This window comes from Dipteris shenzhenensis, chromosome 7 (assembly GCF_047967505.1).
Source record: "Dipteris shenzhenensis isolate YYH24624 ecotype China chromosome 7, Dip_SZ_1.0, whole genome shotgun sequence".
Lineage (NCBI taxonomy): Eukaryota > Viridiplantae > Streptophyta > Polypodiopsida > Gleicheniales > Dipteridaceae > Dipteris > Dipteris shenzhenensis.
The window spans coordinates 9,145,800-9,172,591 of record NC_141602.1 but is presented as its reverse complement, the minus strand read 5'-3'; the positions used below and the strand labels follow the sequence as shown (position 1 = coordinate 9,172,591).

The 26,792-nt window shown below is 43.9% G+C and overlaps 1 protein-coding gene across 1 annotated transcript in view; it reads left to right on the top strand.

Annotated features, from left to right (window-relative positions):
* LOC147899908 (uncharacterized) overlaps nt 1-26,792 on the top strand; it is a 52,967-nt gene that overhangs the window by 1,504 nt on the left and 24,671 nt on the right. Inside the window, exons 2-7 of the mRNA XM_087376979.1 lie at nt 4,932-5,008; nt 5,166-5,334; nt 5,601-5,689; nt 6,414-6,578; nt 6,892-6,969; nt 10,327-10,430. Coding sequence (XP_087233105.1) covers nt 4,932-5,008; nt 5,166-5,334; nt 5,601-5,689; nt 6,414-6,578; nt 6,892-6,969; nt 10,327-10,430 — 682 coding nt within the window. The remainder of the gene's footprint in view (nt 1-4,931; nt 5,009-5,165; nt 5,335-5,600; nt 5,690-6,413; nt 6,579-6,891; nt 6,970-10,326; nt 10,431-26,792) is intronic.

The window sequence follows — 26,792 nt, the reverse complement described above, 5'->3', positions numbered from 1 at the left end:
AACCCAACGAGCTGAGAATTGTTAAGTGGTTTCAAGGGGACAAAAGGATTGAATCCAAGCTACTTAGCATAGTTCCACATTAAAAGTTTGCAATTTATAGCCTACCCAAAAGAAAGATCATCTATAGAAAAGAAGGCTCCCACAGGCAACCCAACCCAGAAATGCGAGACACCGACAGGAACTGTGCTCCAGAACAATAATTTGCGTAAAAAATGGACGTAGAAGTGTAAATAATCATAACACCTTCCAAGAAGACTTCTACAGCCCATGTTCAAGACAAGTTTATGCCTGCCGTTCAGCTGAATTTTAAGCAGACATGGAGCCCTTTTTATCAACAGGATCTCTTTTTTTGTTGTCCAGGCATTTGCATTGCTGCTTGCTTTTTTTCCTTCCCCGTGCTGCTCCCATACTCCACCCAGCTCTTTCCAAAGGCTGTTCTTCTATATAACTGGATATAACTTTTGTATGCAGCTTGGAGATAAATTCATACAGCCTGCATTTTGTTTTTTTTTCTGCTCACATTTCTTCATAAAATTGTGCCTTGTCGTCTGTCCGGCACAGATCCTTTCAAAAGGCTGCCCCTGTTTCATGTAGCTCACACTAGCCCACTTAGAAGAGTGCATTTTGGCCTATTCAACTGCTTTTTCTCTTCAAAGATTCATCAAGCACAGATGTACTGTAAGTTATAACACAAGCTGTAGGGCAGAGAGATAGTTGGAGAGGGAGAAAGAAGGGATGCTAGCTGAGTAGTGGGAGTGCAGTCATAAGTGATCTCAGAATAGCATTAAAGCACTAAGTAGTTTATTCAAGTCAGATGAACAGCCCCACTGAAAGGGAGGGTGGGTGCGAAAGAAGAAGAAGAGGCAGAGAACTGGGGAAAGAAAGAGAAGGAGGATGCAAGGGAAGAAGAGGAGGCAGGGAAGCTTCTCCTCTTGCTGTCAACACCTTACTTCAGCCTCTCTCAGGCACACCTTCAGCCCTAAGCTTCCTTGATCTCCTCTGATAGTCCTACGGTCCCCAACAGTCAACCTCTGGCGACGGTTTCATCCATGTGAAATGCAATAAGGGTGGGTGGGATATCGCCTGAAACAATATCCCCGTGATTTGTCTGCTGCTCTCTGCAATATGCTCCAACAGTCCCTCTCTGTCCTCCCAACAACAACACACAGACCCGATCTGATGCTTGCTCCAAACTCACTTTGAATAGCAGCAAACTACCTTGATCTGGACGCCTGCAACAACAGTTGCTTCCCTTTTCCCAGTGCTGAAAACACAGCTGCTCTGATACCATGTCAAACGTTGCACATGCAGAAGCATAAAACACGAGACAACAAGAGAAAGAGTGCAACTTAGATCTGACACAAGAAGATCTTGTTACAGCATGGAAAACTGTGCACAAATTGTGTGTGTGTGTGTGTAAATGGATTCATTCTATTGGTGATGTTATGGATGAGACGGGATGTGTGATGCTTTTTCCTGTCATAGCTCGTCATTTTCATTTGGGATCTCATTATCGTCCCTATTGGCGTCTGCTCTCTCAGCTCCTTCAGGATTTTCAGCAAATACCGCCTCTGGAGCTTCAGGACTGTCTCCAAGATTGGGCTCTGGTTGCTGTTTCTCAGAGAGGTCGTCCCCTATCACTGGCTTCCATCACTGTTGCAGCTTTATACGGGGTTCTTTTACCCCCTTCTGGTTTTTGCAGCTCGTGCAAATCATATCTGGTCCTTGCATCATCCTGGGTGGTGGAGGAACAGATTGAGGCTCATTTGGAATTCAAAACTCCCTCTTTGGCAACAGGTTTTCTTTTGGAGAGTAATTGGAGGAGTATTTCCTACTGGACAGCTATTGGCTCACAGACATGTTGGCCTTTGTCAATGTCACCGATGTCTCGCTCCACGGGAATCTGTGAACCACATCTTCTGGTGTTGTCTTCACTCAAGGGATTTCTTGTTCTTTTTACAGCGCCTGTTAGTGGCTCGTTTTCCTGGTGCTACTTTCGGTAGGCCTTTTTGGATGTTCGGACGACACCTCATCAGGCCCGGCTATGAACTATTGGGTTGGCTATTGGGCTCTCTGGACTTTATGGAAGGCCCGCAACCATAGAGTTTTTGGAGACCCTCTCTTTCATGGTTTCTCGTTCTTCAGGTCATCTTTAAGACAATCTTTCTTTGATTGCTTGCTAGCCCATCAGATTGACAGTTTTGCGTATCTATTGTATAATGACCTTTTCTGATCTTGTAATTGCTTCTCCCTTCTTTTAGGGAGCTGCAAATTGTAATATAAATACAACTGGATTTCACACCCCAAAAAAAAAGTGTGTGTGTGTGTGGGGTGTGTGTGTGTGTGGAATGGATTGCTTTTTGCAGCAGGCTTTCTTTGATTGTCTGCAAACTCATTATATAGACTACAATGTATGCTTGTCATATTCTGAAACCTTCTGCTGATGTAATGTTGAGCTCCCCATTCAAGGGAAGCTTTTGTGATACATAAAGCATAAAAAATTTCACCCAAAACAAAAGTCTGTGTGGAATGGAACACCTGGAGGAAAGGCCCTATAAAAAGGTTGCCAAGTAGCCAACCCAGGGGCTGCCATTTGGCAGGCCCAGGGGTAGTCAATTAGGTCGGTTGACCTGTCACAGCTGAGGTCTGCTGCCCCAACCTTGGTCAGCCAACTGGTCGGACTAGGATCAGGTCGACTGGGTGGCCTAGTTAGCTAGCCCCGAGCCCTTGGTAAACAGCCCAAAAGATAGCCCTAGATACGGCCCGAAACATGCCGCAAATATAGAGAAAATAGTACTCCTTTCCAGGGCGGGCACACACCCACATAGAAGCCCTCACTCATGAGATGGCCGAAATTCTAACATCACAATGGAGCGGCTTCAGCATTTCAAGAGTCTTGGGGGTGGCTAGAGATCTTTTTAGGTCATGGCAGGCCATGAGAAGAGTCGGTTGAAGGATTCTCCTACGAGAGTTGTCTTTAGGAGGTTCGTGGGTTATCGTCTTGTTGCCATATTTATTTGGTTGGCTCATAGCTTTTAGTAAAGTATTGTGTGAATCGTCTATAGTTTTGAGCCGACTCCTGTGTCTAGAGTCTGGCTTTTTGAGTCATTGTAAGTAGCAACAAACTGGGTCGAGGTGAGCTAGAGTCGCAACTTAATAAAATTGTTTTCTGTCCATTTTTCATTGTGAGTATTTGATGTATTAAGAGAGATGGAGTGATTGACTGATTTCATTTCAGTTAGTTTCCTACATTGGTATCAGGGCTAGGTTGAGGTCTTTGTGAGGATTCGTGAGGGATTATGCATTGTTGTGTTTGTAAGGAATTGTGCAAGAGGTTTGTGGAAGGATACATCATACATTTTCGCGCTGCTGAGTTGCAGTAAGGGAAATTGGACATCTGGTCCAAGTCTGATAAGCCGATAGTAGTAGAGCCCTTGGTATCAAAATTCAATGGACATAACTTTCCGTCCTGGCAGTTGTCTGTTAGGCTCTTGTGGAAAAGAGGTCTTTGGGTAGTGCGTTCCGGGTCTGAGAAGAAGCCTACCAACAATCAAGGCTCCCAAAAAATGCAAGCATGGGAAGTTGAGAATGAAAAAAGCCTTGGGGTCCTTGGACGAGCTTTGGGGATTGATTTCTTTCACCATGTGGAAGTGTGGAGACTGCAACACAGAAGTGGACGTTGTTGAAAGGACTGTTCGGGTCAAAAAATGAAGAATTCAAAGATTGTTCTCAAACAAGAGCTTTTTTGGTTGCACATGGGAGAGACAGACAGCTCGGGCTCACACTTGAAGAAGATGCAGTCAATAATGAAGCGGTTGTATGCATTGGGAGCTTGTGTGGACGATGACGATGATAAAACCATTCTTCGATCCAGCCTTCCACATTGTTATGCAGAGTTAGTCCCTATTGTTTGTGTTGGGTCTGACAATCTTGACTTTCATGATATAGTTTTGATGCTGTGAAGCGAGGAGAGAAGAGCGAAGAAAGCGAAGGATAAAGGAAAGGAGCTGCTGAAATGTTAGTATTGTGGCAAGGATGGGCACGTCAAGAAGTTTTGTTATCGGAAAGCATTTGATGTCCAGCAGAAGATAGAGAAAGCATGTATGGTTGAATATTCACTGTGGAAGAGGTCACAGGACTTGCTATTGCTGATGAAGATTCAAACGATGATGGTTGGGCATTTTGAGGATCAGATCTGTTTCTTCAGGTCTTACCCTGTGTGGGTGACCTGTTTTTTTTTTGGTTCTATCCTGTGTGGATGACTATTTTTTTGGGTCTGATTTCATATCATGTCTAGCTCAGCCCTGTGCGGGCATTTTTCATGTCGCTTGGGTGTGTGCTAGCTGCTGTTTTATTAGTCCCCTCCTCTGATGAAGGGGGGATTGTTGGGGTTAATCAACTTCGTGGACTAAAGTTTCAGGGAGTGAAAAAAAACCGTGAGTATCTAGGCTGGCTATTGGTGCTTCAATGTGACTCTTTGCATGGTGTCGACGAGAGCACGTGGTGCATGGCATACATTTGATCAACCAATCACAATGGAGCAGCTTTGGCATTTCAAGAGTCTTGTGGGGGCTGGAGATCTTTTCATGTCATCGCAGGCCGTGAGCAGAGTCAGTCGGAGCATTCTCCTATGAGAGTCGTCTTCAGGAGGTTTGTAGCGTATTGACTTAGAGCCAGGCTTCTTTGGCTGGCTCAAAGCTTCTATTAGTCAATGTTCTCAGCTGAGTGTCCACAGTCCAGGTTTTTGAGGAGTTGTAAGTAACACCGAGCTAAGTCCCAACTTAATAAAAGTGTTTTTTGTCCATCTTATTGTGTCGCTTTTCATTGTGAGTATCTGATGTACTAAGAGAAAGGGAGTGATGGATTGTGAATTCCATTTCGGTTAGTTTCCTACAGCTAAAACTATGCTTACACGTCTTTTCTTTTTGCAGGGTTTTTTGTAACATTTTGGATCTCAGCTGTGATGGTCAAAGCAAACGATTTGCTGCGAAAGCAGACGGCATTGAAGGTATCCTCTGCTTTTGACATGTTCATGTCTCGCCTGATAAAATATCAGCTGCTACTGTTAATGCTTATGTCAAATAGATTGACAAGATATGGGATGTATGCTAGTTCTCATATCCTAGTATAATGTTTTGTTCGCTTATTTGCTTGTTGATGTGCAGGGAGAAAGGAATGTAGCTGTGCTGTTAGCTATCAGTGCAGTTTTATTGACACACATTCTGGTTGTCTATTGTTTGTACTGGGGAGAGGATCTTCTAAGACCACTTCTTATGCTTCCACCCAGAAAGATTCCCAAGTTCTGGCAAGCAATCTTCATCATTGTAGTGAATGGTGAGTTTGGACCTGTCTTGTCTGGTCATAAATTTAAAATAACTTCAATCATTTTTTGCTTGTATGGCATCTGTTTTGTATGGCAGGGCCAGCATAACAGCTGTTCCGAAGATATCCTATATTTGGCATCCTTGCTTTCTTATAATCTTGATACTTTTCCTTACTTTGATAGTTGTGCTTTGTTTCTCAAATTTGGAGAGCATTAAGGTACATTGGAACCAATGGGAACTTTTCTGTCAACTTGATTTGTCTCTTTGTATTGGTAGACACTATGGTGCGTCAACTGGCCATGGTAACCAAATGTTCAATTCTTATTTTTTACAAGAACAGCCGAGTTCGACCTTATCGCCGGCAGGTATAGTGCTTCTCTCTTTCCGTCTGGATGTTTTGTCCTGCACTGAAGGGAAAATATCACATTTAATGCAGAACAATACAGGCATCGGTGCATGAGGGAGCTCAAAGAAGTCAAGCTTTGCAAATAAATTTTTTACATGATACTCACTTCAAGGAGGAAGTTTGCAGACCAAACTATGCCTGCAAGGCAAATGAGAATTCCAGCTTATTGCATAGTAATTCCTTCATAAATGTTGAGAGGGTTATTTTATTGTCGTTACTTTGACCAATTGGCATATACCAATCGCTGAGACACAGACTTGGCTTCAAAAAAGTTCCATTCCAAGTCCTTTTAAGTTGCCTGGTGATCTAGCACCTGACTTGGTGTGTGCAATTGTAGACTGAGGCATTCCACTATACTTTAAAGAGTTATCGATGTTCATTGCATCTCGCCTTGACTTCTTAAAAAGTATCCCATGCTTTAAAGGACGGAACTGCAACATTTTTGAAAACTTACAACAATTAATATGCATGCTGGTGATGTTGTTGGGCGTGTCATAGTAGCAAGTCCCTGCCATTTTGTGAAACCTTGTGGGTAATAGGATGAGTTGGATATGCTCCTGGAGTCATTTAGCTTTATGATTGTTTATGGTCTTTTGGGTTGTCTGAAGCCTTACAAAGTAGGTTTGTAACCATTTCAATAGCCAAATTCACAGCTGACCCTTGTTGTTTTCATTCTCTGCCAGGCACAGTTACTGACAGTCGTTGAATATGTATTGTTGCTTTACCGGGCACTTCTTCCTATTCCCATTTGGTACCGTTTCTTCTTGAACAAAGAGTATGGAAATTTGTTTTCATCTCTGACAACTGGACTTTACCTCACATTCAAGCTTACGGCAACCTTGGAAAAGGTTCTTTCAAAATGATTAATTCTTCATTCTTCTTTCCTTGTATTTCATTTCTGAGCTACAGAATCTATTGTTCTAAAGTCAAAAGGCTTGTTAGTACTGGCTTTGTTAAAACGTTCGAGATTCAATATGGTCTGGATGAGTTTGCTAGCTGCATCATGTATAATTTTTTGATATTGCTTGCTCATGGCTGTACATTTGCTGCTATACGCAACTCCTGCTGGCTTTTCCAACGTTCTGGGATTCCCCATCATTCAGTACTGTGACAGGTATCATCTCAAGTTGCCATTCATAATATGATTCTGGCGTGATGCAGGTGCAAAGGTTTTTTGCAGCAGTCAAATTGCTTTCCCGGAGGGAAGTGCAGTATGGATCTTCTGCTACTCGCGAGGAGGTGACTTGCTGTACTTTATTCTTCTCTCCTTTGGTCAAATTGCTTTTCAATTTCTCTTGTTCTGTACTTTTCTGCTTGCTTTTTTGCAGCATGAGTATTCTGCTTCTTTAGCAAAGGTGTTTTTTAGTGCTGTGCCTTAAATGTGGTATTGTGGTGCATATATTCTGCTTGTCCTTGGCGAATATTAGCCATTTGACTTGCTGGTTCTTAAAATCATTTTAAGATGATCTGATCTCATGTTCAACTTATTATGCTTTGATGGACTGGTGCATCTCATATATCATGGCCATGTCTGCATCTAGGTCAAACCCATTGTAATAGTGTCTGCAACTAAAGCAATGATGCAAGATTAACTGCCACAGTGCTTGAAAAGTAAAGAGAACAATGCATAAATTTATGAACATTGCATAAACACTGGTATAGTCTAGACATCCCAAGACTGAAAATGGTAAGGTGCTTCCTGCCGCCCTTCTCCCCGAAAGGAATTTCACAGTGATTTGTGCCTATTCCAGACAATAAATTCAACAAGTGAACCATATGAGAGGGGAAAAACTTTTCCTCTATTTTTCATATCATGGGGGCTATTGTTATCCACATGGGTGGAATGCCACTCGAACTCAGAGCTAGGTGGTTCTCAGCTTCTCTACCTAGTGTATTAAGACGCAGCAGTTGGTTGAATAGTGGCTGGCTTCTGGTTGAAGAAGGGGGGGCACTTGATGGTTTCCTTTGGAGGGGAGCTGCCACGTGATGTTCCACTTGTGGATCAGATTTCCATGTTATAGTTGACTAGGCAAACAATAAAGTGCTGCATGATTAGGCGGACAACCCACCAGACTTCCATGTGACAGCTGACCAGTTGATCGGATTGCAGTCAGTCAACCGACTTTTGATTGGTGCTCCTGCAATCACTTTGCATTATTCCCTTGGGTTGGCCTTGATATGCCTTCAAACGGCTCTACAAGCGGGCTATTTTTTTTTCTAAAAGGGAGCTACATTGATGATGGCTGGCTCGGCTTGCTCTCTTTGCCTTCTGGCTCTCCTCTTGGCCTGACATCTGCTCGCATGAGGATCTTCTCCCCCCGCTCTTGTGCCTCGAAGAAAGAATCATCAATATACTGAAGGGTCTTCTGTATATGTTTTTTCTTTGCCCTTATACCTCATTTGGAAATTGGGTCACCAAAGGAGTTCTGTGCAAGTAAGAATTGTGTCTTATTGGATAGATTGGAAGGCAATGCTGCTATACAATTTGTATTTGTGCAGAAGTGTTGTTTTGAATGTATATTATCTTTGAGATATATTTGGGAAGAGCTTTTGTTTTATGATGCATGTTCTGCCAGCTGCGAAGAATACCCCCAAAACGGACAACCACAGCCAGTAGGGAGGGGTCTGCAACCAGCACATATACCTCGATATAAAAAAGAACTGCAGGCCAAGTCGTCCAGAAACGATCATATCTTTCAATGGTCTTCCCAGAGTCCTCTGTACCCTGCTCCTAAATGGCACGCAGAGTATGATGATATCATGCCAAATACCGACGAGTGTGGCGGTGGGTCAGGTTTTTTGGGACCCCACAACCAGGCTGCATCAGGCTACCTAGATGTGCCAAGCTGTGATGTGGGAAGCCATCTCCCAAACGCTGTTGGCAAGGTCTTTGGGCGCCATTCAGTTGGAGGGGAGGCCTCAAGGATGTCCTACCTAGTGACCTGCTCACCGTCAATGAGATAGGCTGGCGAGGTTGTCTCGGTGGAGAATGCATGCTCCCCTCTGATAGCCAAGTCTCCATCCCCAAGTCAATACCCGACGCATCCTCTGCACCTTGGCCAAGATCCCAAGGGAGCCCAACCAGATCCTCTGAGTCAAGAGTCAGATCTTCAAGCAGTGTGCTATCGTCTCCAGATCACCTCCCGAACAGCAATGATAGGTCCCATCTTGCCATATTTGCACTAGCCACAGGCCAATGGGTAGGCCCTCGTGGGCCATTAGCTTTAAAAAAAGAAAATCTTCCTCAGGAGAAGGCTAACCTAGAGGGGACAAAATCTGCGAATGACATCTGTTGCTCCACCCAGAGTTCTCCTTGGACGGGCTCCAGGCTAAGGCCTCTAACTGTAGTTTTGTGCTCAATTGAGTGGTATATCCAAAGAAATTCAACGGAGCTTCCCACCCTGAATGGCCAAAACTACTCCTTGGGGTCCCCACCGGATCTCTCAAAGTGGATGGCCCTCCTAGAGCTACAATTGCCACTGAAAGGAATCATCTCCATAGGCTTGGCGTTCAATGGCCCAGCTCTTTGTCGCCTCCCTACTACTTTGACACAGTCCTCAAATGCGTTTTATGATGGAAAGCGAAGCTGAAATTGCGTATTGAAGGACTTTAGGGGAGTCTAATACCTCCCTGTGCTCTATCCTTTCTATGCTGTGCCTCTTCACATTGGCATTTACATGTCAAATTACTTGACCCTAACAAGGTTCTCACTCTTTTGCATGTTACAGTATTTGGATATTACTTTACTATATCTTGCATTCACATTGTATCTACTACTTTACCTTCAATGTGTCTCTTGGGAGTACTGTCGCTGTCAATCAACTTCTTTGGTTCTCATTATTAGTGTGATTGTGCTCTGGGCCTTTTGTGCTGGCTGTTATATTGCACTGTATGTACAATTGTTTTGTCTATCTGCAGATGTTCTTGGAATAGAGGCTGATCCTTCAGGTTTCATTGCTAGTGTGATTTGTAATGCTATATCTTTTGTGTATCTGTCGGTGAATATTTCTGTCACAATCCTTACACAATTTCCTTCATGTCTGACTTCTATCCATAGATGATGAGGTGTATCTGATATCATGTGGAATGCGGGTCTGTCAGAATCATTTTAACATTATCATTGACAGGCCTGCATTAGTGTTCCTCACTTTACTACTAAATTCCAGCCTGGATTATCAGTTGATTGATATGAAATATGATTTTATAGAGGATAGGATCTTAATACAAAAAGATACGATTCCTGCAGCCTTTGGATTATGAGTCCGTTGTCGATGAAATATGATTTTCAGAGGACAGGATCGAAATACAAACAGATAACGCTGAGGATTTCTGCAGCGTTTGGATTATGAGATTCATATTTCATGCACTCAGCTCCTGCTAGTCAGATTTTCATTTGCAGACTTAATAGAATCATCATACTTCCAATGGCAGAACATGTCAGGAAGACTTGTGTTCTTTAATTTTTTGTGTGACTATGTCAAAATCATAGCACCTCTTTTTGTTGAATTGTTCACACGGAGTAACCTCGCTTGTTTCCATGATAATTATCTGGGGTGATGAACAAGGGGCTAATCTAAGCACGTTCTTATTTTGCAGGTTCTTGCAGCCGGGGACATGTGTGCTATTTGTCAGGAGAAAATGCAAGCACCTATCTTGCTTAGATGCAAGCATATTTTCTGCGAAGACTGTGTCTCAGAGTGGTATGATTGCATTATCATTGAGAGAGAGAGAGAGAGAGAGAGAGAGAGAGAGAGAGAGAGAGAGAGATTAACGTCCGCGGGAGGCCTTGAGGGCCTATGGGACAAAGTACGGAATCAAGTAACAAAGTACGGAATCAAGTAGCTCATACAGACCACTGTGGGCCGGGGCAAAGGGCTCACTAAGGCCCTTGCTGAGTACTAAGATACTATACTAGTACAAAGTAGTATAGCAAAGTAAAAATGCAAAATGAGAGTGACACGAAGATATCAAGTGCTCAGAGCTAGAGTCCCAAGTGCGTGGACCAGCCCTACGTATCCAAGCCATCGATGATGGCTCTCTGATGAGATGCAAAGAGCTCACGTATCTGCATCTGTTGCGATGTCTCCCGTGGTGGTGGAGGACGTGGTCTCCTCTGGCAGTGCTGTGTCGGCTACCTCCGCTGATCCATATATCTCTCATGTCGACTAGCTCCTCCTCCTCCGTCCTAGAGTGCCCTGGGGCCGAGTCAGATGCATAGAAATCTGTGACCTGTCTCTACGCTCGGTCTACCTCGGTACCCTGTGGTGTGGTGGTCCCATCCTCCTAGTATCTCCCTGTGTCGTCGCATCTCCATCAGGTAGAGCCCAATGCAGACCTGGTCTTGAAAGTGGATCAGTCGCGAGAGTGGGCCAAAGCCGTATCCCTCCTGAAAAAGGTAGTGGTAGCGCCCTCGGATCTCATAGTAGGCTAGGCAGACACACAGAAAATGCTCCTCTGTTTCGACCGTCCCCATCGTGCACAACTTGCAAGTCCGCTGCTCTCTGGGTATGCGTGCAGCTCTCCCTGTCTCGATCCTCAACTCCTCTGTCCTCGAGATACTGAGGTCTGATGATGAGCCCGTCTTCTGATACTCTCAGAAAGTGGTCATAGTAGAGTTGGGTCTTGGTGGGGAACTCCTGGGCCCCCCCAAGTGCGAGATGTGTGGAGCTGGAGGAGATCTAACCATATGATGCGGTTAATCTCATCTCGTGGGATCGACTCGGGCGGTGCATCCATACTATACTGAAACGGGGGAAGCTGATCCATTTGAATCTCGTGACTGGCGAACCATGCTGTACCTGCCCCACTCTCAGATAGTCGTATGGAGGACTCTAGTGCCAGTCTCGGAAGTCTCTCATGAGGTAGGTCCCAAACTCTATGGAGGAAAGTCACTGTCTGAAAGATGGCATCAACCTAGAGAGGGGTCATGGAAAACTCTGCCTGTACTATCTGATGGGGGACTTAGGGCTTACTCCGAATCATCGTGGAGACCATAATCACCTGCAGCCACTCGAATCTCTTCCACTCTGCTGCTGAAATATCACACCCCTAAAACGGTGCCGCATACATGGCGGTTGGCCTCACTAGAGTGTCGAAAAGCCAACACTTCGTCGGCGGATCTTGGAAGTGTGCCTAGAAGCACTGTCGCTCTAGTCGGGCCAAGGCACCATGCCCTCGTGTGAGTCGTGCTCTGGCTGCGTGGGTCATCGTGAAAACTGGCCTTGTGAAGACTGCACCCAAGTATGTGTAGGACTGCACAATCTCCATTGGCTGACTCTGGTATGTAAAGCTATGTCGGTGAAGCACTGTGAAGGAGGTGTTGAAGATCATGACCTTGGTCTTCCCAAGGTTAACCATCAGGTCTCTCTCTCTGCAGAATACCTCTAGGGCATCTAGATGTCTCTGTAGTCCCTCTGCCAAAGATTACAGGAGGACTATGTCATCGGCATATTGGATAGTAGAACTAGTTCCATAATGGAAACATCATAATGTAGATCTTGCGGAGCTTGAGATAGTATAACTCAAAACAAATACTTGTGTGAAAACCTCTTAACCGAAATCTTGGCCTCGCCATAATCTTTCCAAATCGTGCTTGAACTATACATATTATCCCTTCCAAGCTCTTTCTGCAACTCTCCAGCCCATCTTTGTCCTCCTGGATGTAGGCCCAAAGATGCTGGTCTGCTGCCTGAACTGCTGCTCTGGTGGACTTAGAATGAGGCCCCAAGGACCCTCTTTTATAGAGGTTGGATGCCCCCCATATTGGCCAACCCCGTAGGGTCTTATTGGCCATCCTGCAGCCTGTTTGGGCCGACCCAGGGGGTCTGTGAACCGACCCACCTGGGCTTTCCTTTGAGGGCCTTGCAGGCCACTGCCTGGCCACGTGGCAGGCTGCCACTGGCCCAGGCAGTCCTGCCTTGTACCCGACCTGTCCCTGGCCTCTTTTCAGGTCCAAAGCCTCTCCAATCCATGCACAAACCTCCTCTGCTGTTCCGCCTCTGTTCCAGGGCTCTTCCAGTCCCTGGACCCACTGCAAATACCTTCGTACCTCCTGCTGCAGGCATCTGTACTGTTGCTGACATCATTGCCTTGTCATTACAGGGTTTTCCCCTGCTGTCCACCATGGTGGCTTCCAACTGCCAGGTAACTCTTGGGACCAGCTGCCCACATGGCAGCCCATGTGCTGCCCGCCCCATCCCTTCCTGTTTTTCTGTGTGTATGCTGCCCACATGGCAGCCAAGGTGCTGCTGATGTGGCAGCTACATCAATCCATGGTTCACACCCCCAAGCTCTCCTCATATGGGGCCTTATAGATGGGGAGGTGACCACACCACGTCCAACAGAGTGTGACATTGATGTTTCCTTATCTGTACCATGCTTACATGGGCCTACCATCTGAGGTCAGGACTAATTTGTCTTTCTTATATTATGGCTGGGGCCTGGTTGGACAAGCGACACAAGATATTTTGACAGATCATAGATTGAAAGGAGAAACCAAGAATCCTAATGAGCGGGAAGACTCAACTTTGGCCTTAAGGATGTTGCAGATTATATCCATTGGATGATGAAGGCAAGATTCTTTTTAATGGCATGTGCCATGCCCAACTTGTTTGAAGATGAGGACTTCATCTTGGAAGCCCTACACATGGTCAGCTTTCCAAGGCCTTATGGGTGTCATGTTAAGAGGAATATTATAGCAATGCAGCCTAGGGTTAAAGGCCTTACATGTGAGGTCTGAAGATCCTTGGAATGTTGAGGAAGCACAATAACTTTTTGAGCCTCATTATAGCGTCTATAATGAAGATGATTTTCAGTTCATTGCATTTGGGCAGGACAATATTGCTAGAGATGCACGGGATTTATGGAAAAGCAATAAATGCTACTAATGTAGGCAAAAGAGGACAGCAAGGTATGAAGAGGTGTGTGCAAAGTAGACTCCACGGAGACATGTAAGGGCATGTGATTGTGGAGCTTCTTGATAATGGGCATGCTACTCACATGACCCAAGAGGTGGCACAACATCTAGGGCAAAGAACCATCCTACTTTTCCTTTTGACCCAGTCGTATTTTTATTTTACAGCAGGGTGTTTTGGAGCTTCACCATCGCTTGCAATTTTAAGGACAAAATTATCTCAAGCACGGATAGTTGTAATGAAGGCCAAAAGTTGGTTAAGCTAGTGGAGGTTAGGTCCTAGGATAATTAGTAGTTGGGGGTGATGATTGGATTATGATATGATATGATTGTATTAAAGTCCTCTTGAGACTCTTTAGATCTATGGGACTGTGATCACTATCAACAAATACAGACCTTTTACATCTGGTGAAAGAAATACTATAGACCTGCTATGCAGTTAGTACTTGTTGAGCTAACTCTGTGGTAGTCCAAGTATCTTGTGGTGTTTGAAAACTACTTTTAGATAAGTTGCTAGCTTTGTAGCTGGCTCTAATAGGTTTTCAGGTTGCGGTCCCTTGCAGCAAGACGTAAATTGTATTGTTGAAAAGTATGATTCAGCCCATGTGACTACCGGCGGATGGTTAGGGGGAGAACACTAGATCCCACCTTACCACAATGTGAGGCATTATACAGAGAACCTACCATACACTGATAAGACAAAAAAAGCAATAAAATACTAGCACTATGAATAACGTAGGGAGACACATAGGTGCACATAGTTAGCTAGTGATGGGTTTTTTTATGGCTCCAAAGACATCTTTTCAAGATGATATGATGTAAATATTTGACTATGAAATAAAATGTTTGTAGGAACTTCCTATGGGAAGTGATGAAAACACAATATGTGTCACGGGGTCGGTGGTTGAATGTCAAATGTAAAAGTTTTTTTTTATGTGTGTGATAAATGATCTTCTGTGCATGGAATGTTGTCGAGTCAATATCTGTGTTACATCCAATGTGGTAAATTTGTGGGCATGCATCAAAATACCTTGTTTTGAAGGATGGCTGTGTGCTAGTGAAATGTGACCCCAATGTGCATAGGCCCAGCATCTTAGGAGTAAATGCTGCTCATTTTCCACCTCCCACTTGGGGCAGATTTTGCATATTCTTTCTTCTCTTGGGACCCTAGGTCTTGCCCACCTTCCCTTCTCCACCTCTAGATCATGTGAGTTGGTTCTCATTTTGCATATCAAATGCCTTTTAGACATTGATATGTCTTTGTAGCATCTTCTATGTCACTATGAACCTTAATCAAACCACAAACTCAGCTCTCGTATACAATTGCAGCACCCTGGTCAGTTCACACTTTAGGAAACGTGCCTCTGGAACCCAAATCGCAAGTTCCAATCACCATGACTTTTGTTTTGGCTATGTTGACCTGCATTCCTTAGTGTCTGCAAAAGTCCCCTAGTGCATCCAAATGTACTTGCGTTTTTTTCTTGCTCTTTGCGAAGTATTCTCATCCAATCCTACAGATCATCAATAAAAGACCAAAAAAAGGTTGGTGAGAGGGGATAGAGAGGTCAAAAGGGATAAATGGATACTATATAAGTTCCTGTTAGAAATGACCCAACAGAGGGTACGCATAGCGGAAGACTGATAGTAATGCCCAGGAGCTCACACAGTGTGCGCGTGGGGTGTGGAATCACAAAGTAGGACAGGATACAATACCAAAAGGTTCTCCTACTAAATGTCAAGCACTTCTAGATCTCTGGGTCCGCATGCTCCTCCTCGAGCGTTTGTAGACGCTCTGTCTAGTGTGTTCTTCTCCACCTTACTGCCTGTGAATCAGCCTAGGTGGGCAGCCCCTACCAAGCTTTGTCTGCAGCACACAGGTCCCCTTGGTCCTCTTGAATGTAGGCTCCAAGATAGCTGCTCCACTGCTCCAAACTGCTTGTGAATGGCTGCTCCAGAAGATGATCATCTTAGCAACCTTCTGCCCTAGAAGACAGTCTAGGTTCAGCCTCTCCCTGGAGCTAAGTCTGCAGCAACACCTCTCTCCTTCACTTCCTGTGTAGAGGCACAAGGATGGTGGATGTGCTGCTCCTCCCAAAGCTGCTTGGCTGGATGATATCTGAGGGCTGAATGCCCTCCTTATATAGGCCCAGAGGGCTGGTATGGACTGACCCAGCATGCCCAAAGTGGCCGACTGCTGGTCGGTTTTCTGCTCCCTCTTTGGCCGACTTTCCTGGCCGGTCCTGGGGCTCAAAACCGGGGCAAGAGCCCTTTGTTTTATTGTGCACTGCCCAGCCCTTTTGACCAGCCTTTCCAAGGCCTGGTTGGCTGCCTCAACCAGCCCCAATCAGCCTTGTCACTTGGCTGATCCAAGGTAATCCCTGCCCCATCATATTGTGCCACGTATAAGGCCTGTTGCAGGCCCATCAGCCTGCCCACGGATGCCGCCATGCTGCAGCCCTTTGTTGGCTCCATGTCCTGCCCGTACACGTCCGTACTATTGCCGATGTCATCGCGCCCTTCATAGGGCCCTGCTGCAGTCCGTACACCTGCTCTGCAATTCCGTCTTGCCAGGTCAGATCCAGGGCTTCATGCCCCTGCCATCTCTCCTGCACAAGGTCTCTTGTGCTGTCCACATGACAGCTAATGTGCTGCCCATGTGGCAGCCCCATTATCTCCAGGTCTACCTCCCCCATGCTCTCCTCATATGGGGGCTTGCATATGGGGAGGTGACCGTTCCAACAGTTCCATCCCTCATGTGCAATGTATCTTTTGATGCGACTCCTTCCTAAATCGATACTCAGCTTTCTCTTGCTTCCTCCAGCTACATTGACTCCGTCTCTCTCTCTCTCTCCCCTCCCCCCCCCCCCCCCCCCCGCCCTTCTCTCTCTGTCTCTGTCTCTCTCTCTCTCTCCTACCCCCGTTCCTTCATCTCCCATTCCCTTTCCTCCTTCCTCTGTCCCGCTTCCCATAGCTCTATCCCTTTTCCCCACCCCTTTTCTTACATATATATATATTCACGGATTAAGGCATTTACTGGTTGTATAGTCCCCCACCATGGCTGTTGGACCTTGTTTCTGAGATTCCTTAGGCAGTGAGCTGGGTTCTCTGATTCTTTCATTGTTTCTTCTACTGCACTGGTCATCTTTGGCCTCCTCTTTATTTGGCAACTAATCAGACCTCCCATTGTACTAACTTTTACTGTGGTAGCCTTGAAAGAGATTTGTTTCAAGACAGCTTCCTAAATTTAAAGATGTCTTTGACGCAATCCTCCCTTTTGCAAGGGGAAAAAGCTGCTTTGGCTGATAAGGTTGGATCAGGACTTCACACTTGTGACTTTGACTCCTTTTCACACTTGTTCGACCTTTTCCTCGTCCGTGATCATTTATCTTCCAACTTATTCATCAGATTCCCTGCATTTGTTTCTCCACATAATGTGTGTGTGTGTGTTTGCGGGCACCCCGAGTGTGTGTGTGGGGGTGTGTGTGTGGTGGTAAGAGAGCGTGAGTGAGGAGGTTGACGCAGAGCCAGGTCGTGATACAGCTCCCTTTCCGTCCGTACATCTGTACGGACGTCGTACGGTTGTACGCACAGTTTCGGCTCATCCCTGCGATGCCTCGTCTGAACCCGCTGTTGTTCACCTCGCCATCGAATCTTCCCTCTGTTCGTCCGTACCTCCTTGCCTCTTCCGTACAGTATCGCCCCTTCATGTCCCGTCAGCCTCTCTTTTCCGTACGTTTTCGTCTATCTTCTCTGTGTCAATATTGTAAGTTTCAGTCATCTTTTCTGTATCTCCGTACAGGGCCTCCGTACGTCCGTACATCCCTAGCTCCTCCGTACAGCTTAGCCCCATCGTGCCCCCTCAGGGCCTCTGTTCCGTCAAGTTCTGTCAGTTTCTCCGTGTCAATATTCTGTACTGTTTTGTCGCTTCTCCGTACATCTGTACGTACCACACTCCGGTGTCCCTTCCGTACAGTTCTGCCAGCTTCTCCTTTCGTCAATCTCTCTTTCTTATCGCTTGATATCTGTTGAATCCCTTAGCCTCCATGGCAGAAGCAAACAAGTATTATGTCAAGAGAGCACTCTCTCCTAAACCCAAACGACAATCAAGGGAACCCTCTCCCCCCATAGCTCCTTCATCGGAAGATGCTTCCTATGTGTTTGATATGTTGAATGAGGATTTTCAACAAAGTAGAAGGGAATGGATTCAACCTGCTCCGGAACTCACTTACAAAATGAAGTTGCCTTCTCTTGTGCATCCTTTGAAGAAGCTCTCTCAAACTGCAGTGATCATCTTTTTCCCAGGCAAAATTCCCTCTGCTAATGATGTGGGACAATGGGTGAATTCTCTCCTAGGTGGATGCTATGTAGAAGGAGTCTATTTTGCCTCCCGAGGATTTTATGAAGTACATCTTTTGGATGCTTTGACAAAACAAAAGATGTTGGAAATGTCTCCTTTATTTTTTGGTCGACAAATGGTGCATATCATGCCCTGGTCCCCTAATAAGGACTATCAGAACCTCATCAAGCATCATTGCCCGGTGTGGGTTGAAGTGGTTGATTTTCCAGATTACATGAGAACAGAGCTTCCAGGTTTAGCTATGACATTGGGACAAGTGATCTATCCTCCTCGTCCCACAGGTAATAAAAATCGTTTTTGCATCTTGTGGGATACTGATAGACCGACCCCCTCCTCTATTGCAGTTGACATTGAGGAGATTGAGGGTGTTAATTTGGGAAAGAAATATTTCACTTTAAAATGGGGCATTTTTGCTGGAGCTTGTTTTTCTTGTCACAAGTTTGGGCATCTTGCTTCAGAGTGTCCCTCTATCCTTCATCCACCTCCTCCAGCAGCTATTCCTCTGCCATCTAATAAAGGAGGTCAGAAGACATATGTGGAAAAGATTGAAGCTAAAGGAGCAAAGCCTTCAGTTCATACAGGGAGCCAGGCTAATTCAGCTCAAAATAAGGATAAAGGAAAAAGCAAGTTAGGGGAAAATAACCCATCTTCTCATGAGGGATGGCAGACTGCAAAGAAGACGGTGCCCCTCAAACAAAGACCTCTCCAATCTCGTAATTGGGATGCCTCTGCTCCTTCTTCAGGACAATCTTCTACCTCTCCAAGCAACCCCAACTCAAAGGCATGGGTTAATGCAGTCAAGAAGGGTCTTCCCCTTTGTGAAGAAGATGATATTATCAGGGAATTGGATGCTGAGGGTCAGCAAGACCCTGTGGCAATGGCAGAGGCTTGAGGCCTCCTGTTCTTTTTGAGGACCGAACATCTCTTGTATATATTTTCATGCGTGCTTCTCTTAAATGTTTTTCCTATAATATACAGGGCCTCTGCAACCAGAATAAATGGAGGCTTTTATGGCATTATATAAATACAACTCATCCGGATGTTGTGTGTCTACAAGAGCATAATCAGCATTTTTTGGCTGGCCAGCATGGGTTTTTTTCTGGATATGATATATTTTATTCAGGATCTGAACAGTTCTCTGGGCTGTGCATTTTAGCCAGACATGATCTGCAACCCTGGATAGCATATAATGATCTTGGTGGACGATGGATGATTATCCAATGTATGATTAATGGAGAGATTTTTGAAATAGGATCTTTGTATGCTTCTCAAAATTCAGCTTCAAGAGCTCAAATGTGGAACTCCATCAAGCAATATCCTTGGTCTTCAAATGCACTACTTTGTGGTGATTTCAACAATTCTCCTCACTGGAAGGACAACACTACACATAAATCCCATATGCTGCCCTCTGAAATTCAGCAATGGGAACATATGACATCATCTCTTCAATTTGCAGATTTATGGACAGCAACTCACCCATCAGTTATGGGATTTACATATCATCATAATGCTTTCACAGAATATTGGGCCAGGCTTGATAGATTTTATCTCATTCATGCTCAGCAATATGATGAATATACATGTCAAATGCGGACTGATTATTCACAGCAATTATCTGATCATACTCCACTATGGCTCATCCTTTCTTTTGGTATGCCTCTGGATGACTTGCAGCTCTCTCCAGTCAGAAATTTACAGGTCAATCAATTATATCTCTCTCATGAAAATTTCCAGCATATGATCAGATTGGCTTGCAGGCCATTGATTTCCCATGCTTAGGAGGATTTGGACTTTGCTTGGACCTCTTTCATATATTGTATTCAAAATGTCATTAAGGAATATGGAAGATGGTACATGGCAGAAACCAGACATCATATCCAGTGGGCAAAATCATACAAGCAGTATTTGGTACAGATTAGTCATCAAAGATCTCTATCTGATCTGAGCAGCATTTATTGTCTTGTGCTTCCTCCATAATTGATGCCAATGATAAACGCAAGTTGTCCAAATGGCAGATCCGGCCCAGCGCTTAACCTATGCTAGATAAGGGCTGTTTCTCGAAATCTTTTTTTCGGAACTTACATGCACATAGACAAAGCCAATCTATCATGAGGGTCAGGAAACCAGATGGCCTTTGGACCGAGACTCTATCTCAGCTAGAAAAACAATGTTTGGATCATTTTCAGCTTCTCTTTTCTCAGCCATCTTCTTCTACACCTCAGGTTATTTCAGCCCGTAACAGATTTACTGAGTTTGTTTCTCCTATTGTCTCCTTGCAAAAAGCCTCAATGCTGGAAATGTTTTTTTCATATGTTGAATTGGATGAAGCTCTTAGGCATTTGGGTAAACATAAATCCCCTGGCTGGGATGGTCTGACGGTCGAATTTTTTGAAGCCTCTTGGCCTGAACTGAAGGGTCCAATTTTGCAGTTTATAAATGTAGCCTGGCAGCACCAACATCTTCCCTCAGCTTGGAAGCATGGTCTGGTTAAGCTTGTGCCCAAAAAACCTCTATGTGAGACTATGGATGACTGGAGGCCCATCACTTTGATGCCGGTTATATACAAACTGATTGCCAAAATGTTGGTACATCGGATAAAGGATATCCTTCATGAAGGCCTTCATCCCAGGCAATATGGTTTTGTTCCTAGACGGCACATACATGACAATATCTCTAACACTATCATTGCAATGGAATATGCAAAATATTCAGATCAAGATGTGTTAGTCATGCAGGTGGATGTGGCGAAGGCTTTTGATACAGTACAGTGGGATTATGTTTCTCAAATCATGTTAAAACTTGGTTTTGGGCCAAAGCTAGTTAATGTCATATATTGGCTTTACTCAGATTCCACTGCACAATGCTTTATAGGGAATCATTTGTCTGAGTCTTGGACTCTCGAACGCTCAGTTCGACAGGGATGCCCTCTCAGTGCTTTGCTTTATGCCATTGTTTCACATCCTTTGCCACTTTATATGGATCACATGGTTGATACTGGACAGCTAGAGGGGCTTCTGATTTTTGGTTCACGACCCTTCATTGCACAGGCCTATGCAGATGATTCATTCTTCATGCCAAAGAATAGTCCTTTGGAGATTTGCCTCTTGATGGATACCCTTTCAGAATTTGGGTTAGCAGCTGGTCTTAAAATTAATTTTCAGAAATCAAAACTCTTGCCTCTCAAGCATTGTGACTGGCATGCTATCTTGTGGCCAGGCCAGAGTGTTTATCCGGCAAACATAGTAAGACATTTGGGCTATCCCATTGGCTGAAAAATCAGCAATAAGCAACAAATGTCCTGGGTGGCAAACAAAATTCAGAACAAATTAGAATATTGGAAGATCTCCACTAGGCCTCTGCATGTACGGCTTCGAATTGTCCAGTCTATTATTCTAGCTTATGTCCAGTTCTATCTTCCTCTATTACATTGGTCATCTCGAGATCTCACTTCCTTTATGTCTCAAGCCATGGAGATTTTTTGGAAAACAAAGCTTCATAAAAAAGCTTTACGGCTGCTCAAAATGGACTTGCTCTGCTCACCAAGAATGCATGGTGGTTTGAATATAATAAACATCAAATTTTATGTGTTGGCAAGAAAGATCAGTATGCTCAAGACATTTTTTGAACAAGAGCAGCCTTGGTATATCATGTTGACAATTTTGTGTGGACAGATGAGCACTAATGCTTATGGACACTGGCTAGTTGATCCATCGGAAGTAGTGCTTGGCAAATTGCAAGGTAAAATCTCTGGTTGTCCATTTTCTAATTCCTTGATTCAGGACTGGAAGCAAGTACTCTCTCACATCAAATGGTCTCCCCATTCTGCTTCTTTAGCTTCCTCACTCAGAATGGAAAGTATTCATTGGAGTGCTGTGTTTTTCTCTCCCCTTGCTGTTCAACAACCCATCAGAGCTTATAATCTTATGAAAATGGGTATCTGGTTCATTGATGACGTAGTAGATATGCAAGGAAATATTCTCACTTTTCCAGTAGCATGTCGACAATACAATTTGGGGATGCATCATAGACCCATTTGGAAAGCTATTGCTGATCTCTTACTCCCTCTGATTCCGATTCCGACATTGAATGTCAGAGACAGGCTTCAAGATTGGCACCTTTGGTCTTCAAATACAAGCATATCCTCTAGGCCTTTGAATTTATTGACTTCTATACAGGCTTATCGATTGATATTACCTCCTCCTTGGATTGCCCATCATGCTAATTCCCTATGGCATTTGAACAAGTCATTAGGTGGAAAGGAAGATTGCAATTGATATGGCAGTTGAAAATGCCTTTGAAGCAACGACTCTTTCTATGGAGATGTATTGTTGGTATTCTTCCAGTAGGGGTGAAATTGGCTCAAAGAAGGATAGTATCGCCCCTTTGTCCAAGGTGTCATCTTACATATGAGAGTATTCCACATTTACTGTGGTTTTGTTCATATTCTAGAGACCTTCTAGACAGAATCTCCTATTTCTTATCTCTCAAATTCCCAGCTCACAGGTTCTACAGGTTTTTCTGGATATATGGCACACTATCAGCTTCTTTGTTACAGTATTCTCTTTTCTTCCACTGGATCAGATACTGGGCCTTATGGACCCTACCAAAAAAAAAAGTTGTGTGTTTGCTCTTGTCAGGCAGTGATTTGATATTTTCTTTCATTGGGTTCGTTTTTCGGCACTTTGGACACTTTTGAAGGACCATAATCATAGTCTTTGAGGACCCTGCCCTATCTAAGCATTATTTCTTTTGTGCTTCTCTACAACAATCATTTTCAGATTGCCTACATGCACGGGATCTGGATTATCTTGATTTTTTGGCCTATAATGAGATCTTTTGATGTTATAACTACTTGTTCCCTTTTTTAAGATTACTTGGTCTTTTTTTACCCCTCTCTTGGGATAACATTAATTCCATTTGTCCCTTGGCAATTTACACATTTAGGTGCACCTAGGTCCTCGACCTTAGATTCGTCTAGTCTGTGCCATGTTGCCCTAACTGAGGACCTTGACAATGATTCCTTTAACCGTTTACTTGAAACACAACAAAATACAATATAAAGGTAGGTCCTCTAAAAGAAAATGTCTACTGACCCTTCCGAGGTCTTGTTACCTCGACTTGAGCATAACATTCCTTCCCTCTTCAGGTATCAGCGTCCTCGATGATAAAATCTGGGAATACTCTCCGCATCTTGTACACAGATTCCCAAGTAGCCTCAGATAGAGGTAGACCATGCCATGCAACCAACATCGTGGGTATCTTCCCATTGTGTACTTGCATTGTTCCTCGGTCCAAGATTCTTGTTGGTTTGCGCCTTGCATTATCCTCTATCTTTTGAAACAAAACAACACCCTCGATTACCGAGTCACCTGCTTGCAAAAATTTCTTTAAATGAGAATCATGAAACACTGGGTGCACCTTACAACCCTATGGTAATTCTAATTTATAGGCCACCTTGCCTATTCTTTTTAGAATTAACCACAGCCCATAATAACAGGGTGATAACTTAGCACACTCTCCTGCAATCAAAGCCTTGGAGTGCGAAGGAACTGATCTGTTTTCATCCGCATATGCCTTAGCTCTATCCATAGCCCGGCGGATGTTAGCTCTCGCAAGTGCTAGCATCTCCCGCATGAACCACAAAGTTCGTGGCACTAGGCACTTTCTGAGGTATTTCAACTGTAGTTGGATTTGTTGGTCTATAACCATAGTTCAGCTCAAATGGACCGAACCTTGTAGAGGAATGTTTTCTATCATTGTAGGTAAATTCTAACAGTGGCAACCACTTGTCCCATGTATGTTGCCTCAATGAAACATATGCTCTAAGCATATCCTCTAAAGTTTGGTTGACTATTTTCGTCTGACCATCCGTTTCTGGATGATTTCCACTACTCATTCCCAACTCAGTCCTTAGTGTCTCAAACACTGCTGTCCAAAAATGAGTTGTAAATTTAACATCCCTGTCTGACACTATGGATCTGGGTAATACATGCAAACGAAATATATGTTTAATAAACAAATCCGCCACTTGCGGGGCACTAATAGACTCTCTAGTCGGAATGTCGTAGGTAAACCTACAATAAAGTCCATGGGAATGCTCTCCCACCTACCTAGTGGTTATTTTAAGGGCTGTAAAAGTCCGGGTGGCTTCATCCGCTCTACCTTACTCACTTGACATGAAAAACGTGTCACATATTCATGAATATGTTTTTTTCATTTTTGGCCAAAAGAAATCTTGTTTCACGAGGTCATACGTCTTCTCGACTCCTGGATGTCCCACACATGGGTTATCATGGCACTGTTGAATGACTCTCTGCCTGAGATCATTATGGTTAGGTACTACTACCTTTTCAGCATACCATCTCTTATGGTATATCTTGCATAAGTTTGGCCTTTTTTGGATGCTAGACCCTTTTCCCTGGATTTAAGTACATTAGCCTTAGGCCAAAGGCTCTGGACGAACTCGTCCACCTTTTGAGTTTCTCTAATCTCGATCATTAGAGCACTCTCTAATACCGTGAAACTCATATTATGCATAATGCGTGACAACGCATCAACAACTTTATTATCCACCCTCTTTGGTACCAGTCGTTAAGTTAAACTCCTGCATGAGTTCTGCCCACCTAGCTTGGTGGCCTCTAAAGTTAGGTTTTTTACAAAAATGTTTCAGAGTATCATGATCAACATCAACATAAAACTCTGATCCATATAAATAATGTCTCCATGTTTTCAAAGCATGGACAACATCATACAACTCCAATTCATGAGTTGGCCTATTTCGTTGGGAGGGAGAAAGCTTCTTGTTTTCAAAGGCTACTAGTCTTTCCTCTTGGAGGAGAACTGCTCCTACCGCAATGCCACTTGCATCGGTTTCAATGAAAAACGGTTTCTGGGGATTAACTATTTTTAATACCGGTCCAGAGACCATAGCTTGTTTTATGGTGTTAAAACTTTCTTGTTGATTCTGTCCCCATATAAAAGGTACTTTATTTGAGGTCAGATATGTCAATGGCGATACTGTTTCGGAATACCCTTTGATATGCCTTCGATAAAATTAGACAAATTACAAGAATGATCGCAAAGCGGTCAAAACTCTTAGGGATAGGCCAAGTCAGTATGGCAGCCACTTTCTTTGGATCCATTTTCACCCCCTCAGGAGTAACAATGAATCCTAAATATTCAAGTCTAACCATACACAGTATAGTTTTCTTTTTATTTACATAGAGACTGGCTTTCTTCAAAGTACTGAACATTATTCTCAAGTGTTCGTGATGCTTAGCAATACTTTTGTTGAAAACAAGAATGTCATCAATAAAATGTACTACATATACGGGCGTAGTAAATCATTCATAAGCATGACGAATGTAGCTGGAGCATTGGTAAGTCCAAATGGCAATACCAAAAACTCATAATGTCCAAACGTGCTTCTAAAAGCAGTCTTATGCACATACTTGGCTCTAATACAGATCTGATGGTAGCCACGCTTAAGATCTATCTTGCTGAAAATTATGGCCCCATGTAACGCATCTAGCAAATCATTGATCCGAGCCATCGGATACCTGCTTAATAGTGATATTATTCAATGCTCTGTAATCTATACAGAGGCAGAAAGTATTGTCTTTCTTTTTTTTCGATATCACTGGCGAAACAAAAGGTGAGAAACTAGGTTGAATCTGCCCCAGCTTGAGGTATTCTTCCAGTTGTCTCTGCTTCTTCGGTAAAACTTAACCTGTAAGGAGGTCTATTTACAGGTTTTGCCCTCAAGATTAGTTCAATCTTATGCTGAACATTCCGCTCTGGAGGGGAAACTCATTTCTAAAACAATTAGAGAATTCCTCTTCTATTTGATTAGCCAACTTGGCCATCTCCCCATCTTGGGTGACATTAGTGGTAGTCGAGGAATCATCAATCGGCTCTACGGATGTTGTACAAAGAAACAAAAACTCTTCTTGAGTTTTTTGGACTTCCATTACGGAAACCAACAGTCCCTGAGGTATATTCTTTTCACCTCGTAAGACATACAACACATCATTCATCTTGAACTGATAAATGTACTTTTTTCAATCTATGGCTGGATTCTTCCTAGAATGCCAAGCCTTATCCAGGGCTATATCTGCATGAGCAAGCTTGGTCATTTCAAAATCAAGTTTCTCTACATAGTCCTGAATTCGAAGTTCCAACTGGGTAACCCTTACGTCCCATATTTCAGTTGAACTTTCGTTTGCCATCCTGACTGTATCTTAAATGGTGCATTGCCGTATCAGCTAGATTTAGATTTAGATTTAGATTTAGATGGTCGTTTGGAAGACACCTTTCTCCATGGCTTGCACTTCAACAAAAGAAGTACGTGCGTAGTTTCAGGCCTCAGGATTACAAACACACTTAGAAGCTAGCTAGGAATTTGAGCCCTTTAGACTTCACAAGCAGTTGTAGCTTGAATGAAGAGATTTGGACTACTTTTTGATTAGCCTTCTCCTTTAGTGCTAGCCTTCTTCATGGCTGAGTTCGCCCTTTACCTCTGGAGTACCGATAGAAACTCAGTACGAAGACTTCGTATAAATGGATGCTCAAGTATGTGTGGGTGTGTGGATTTGTATGTGTGAGAGCATACTTTTATACTATGGTCTACACCCACTGTTGGGCGCTGATGATGTTAGTGGGGATGTCATAGTAGCGAGTCTCTGCTATGTGATGGAGTTTATGGTTTTCAATCTTATGAGTGACTCTCGTGAGATTGAAACTGCACTATGTTGTGCTTTTAGAGGATGAGTTTGGGAATGTTCCTAGATTCAT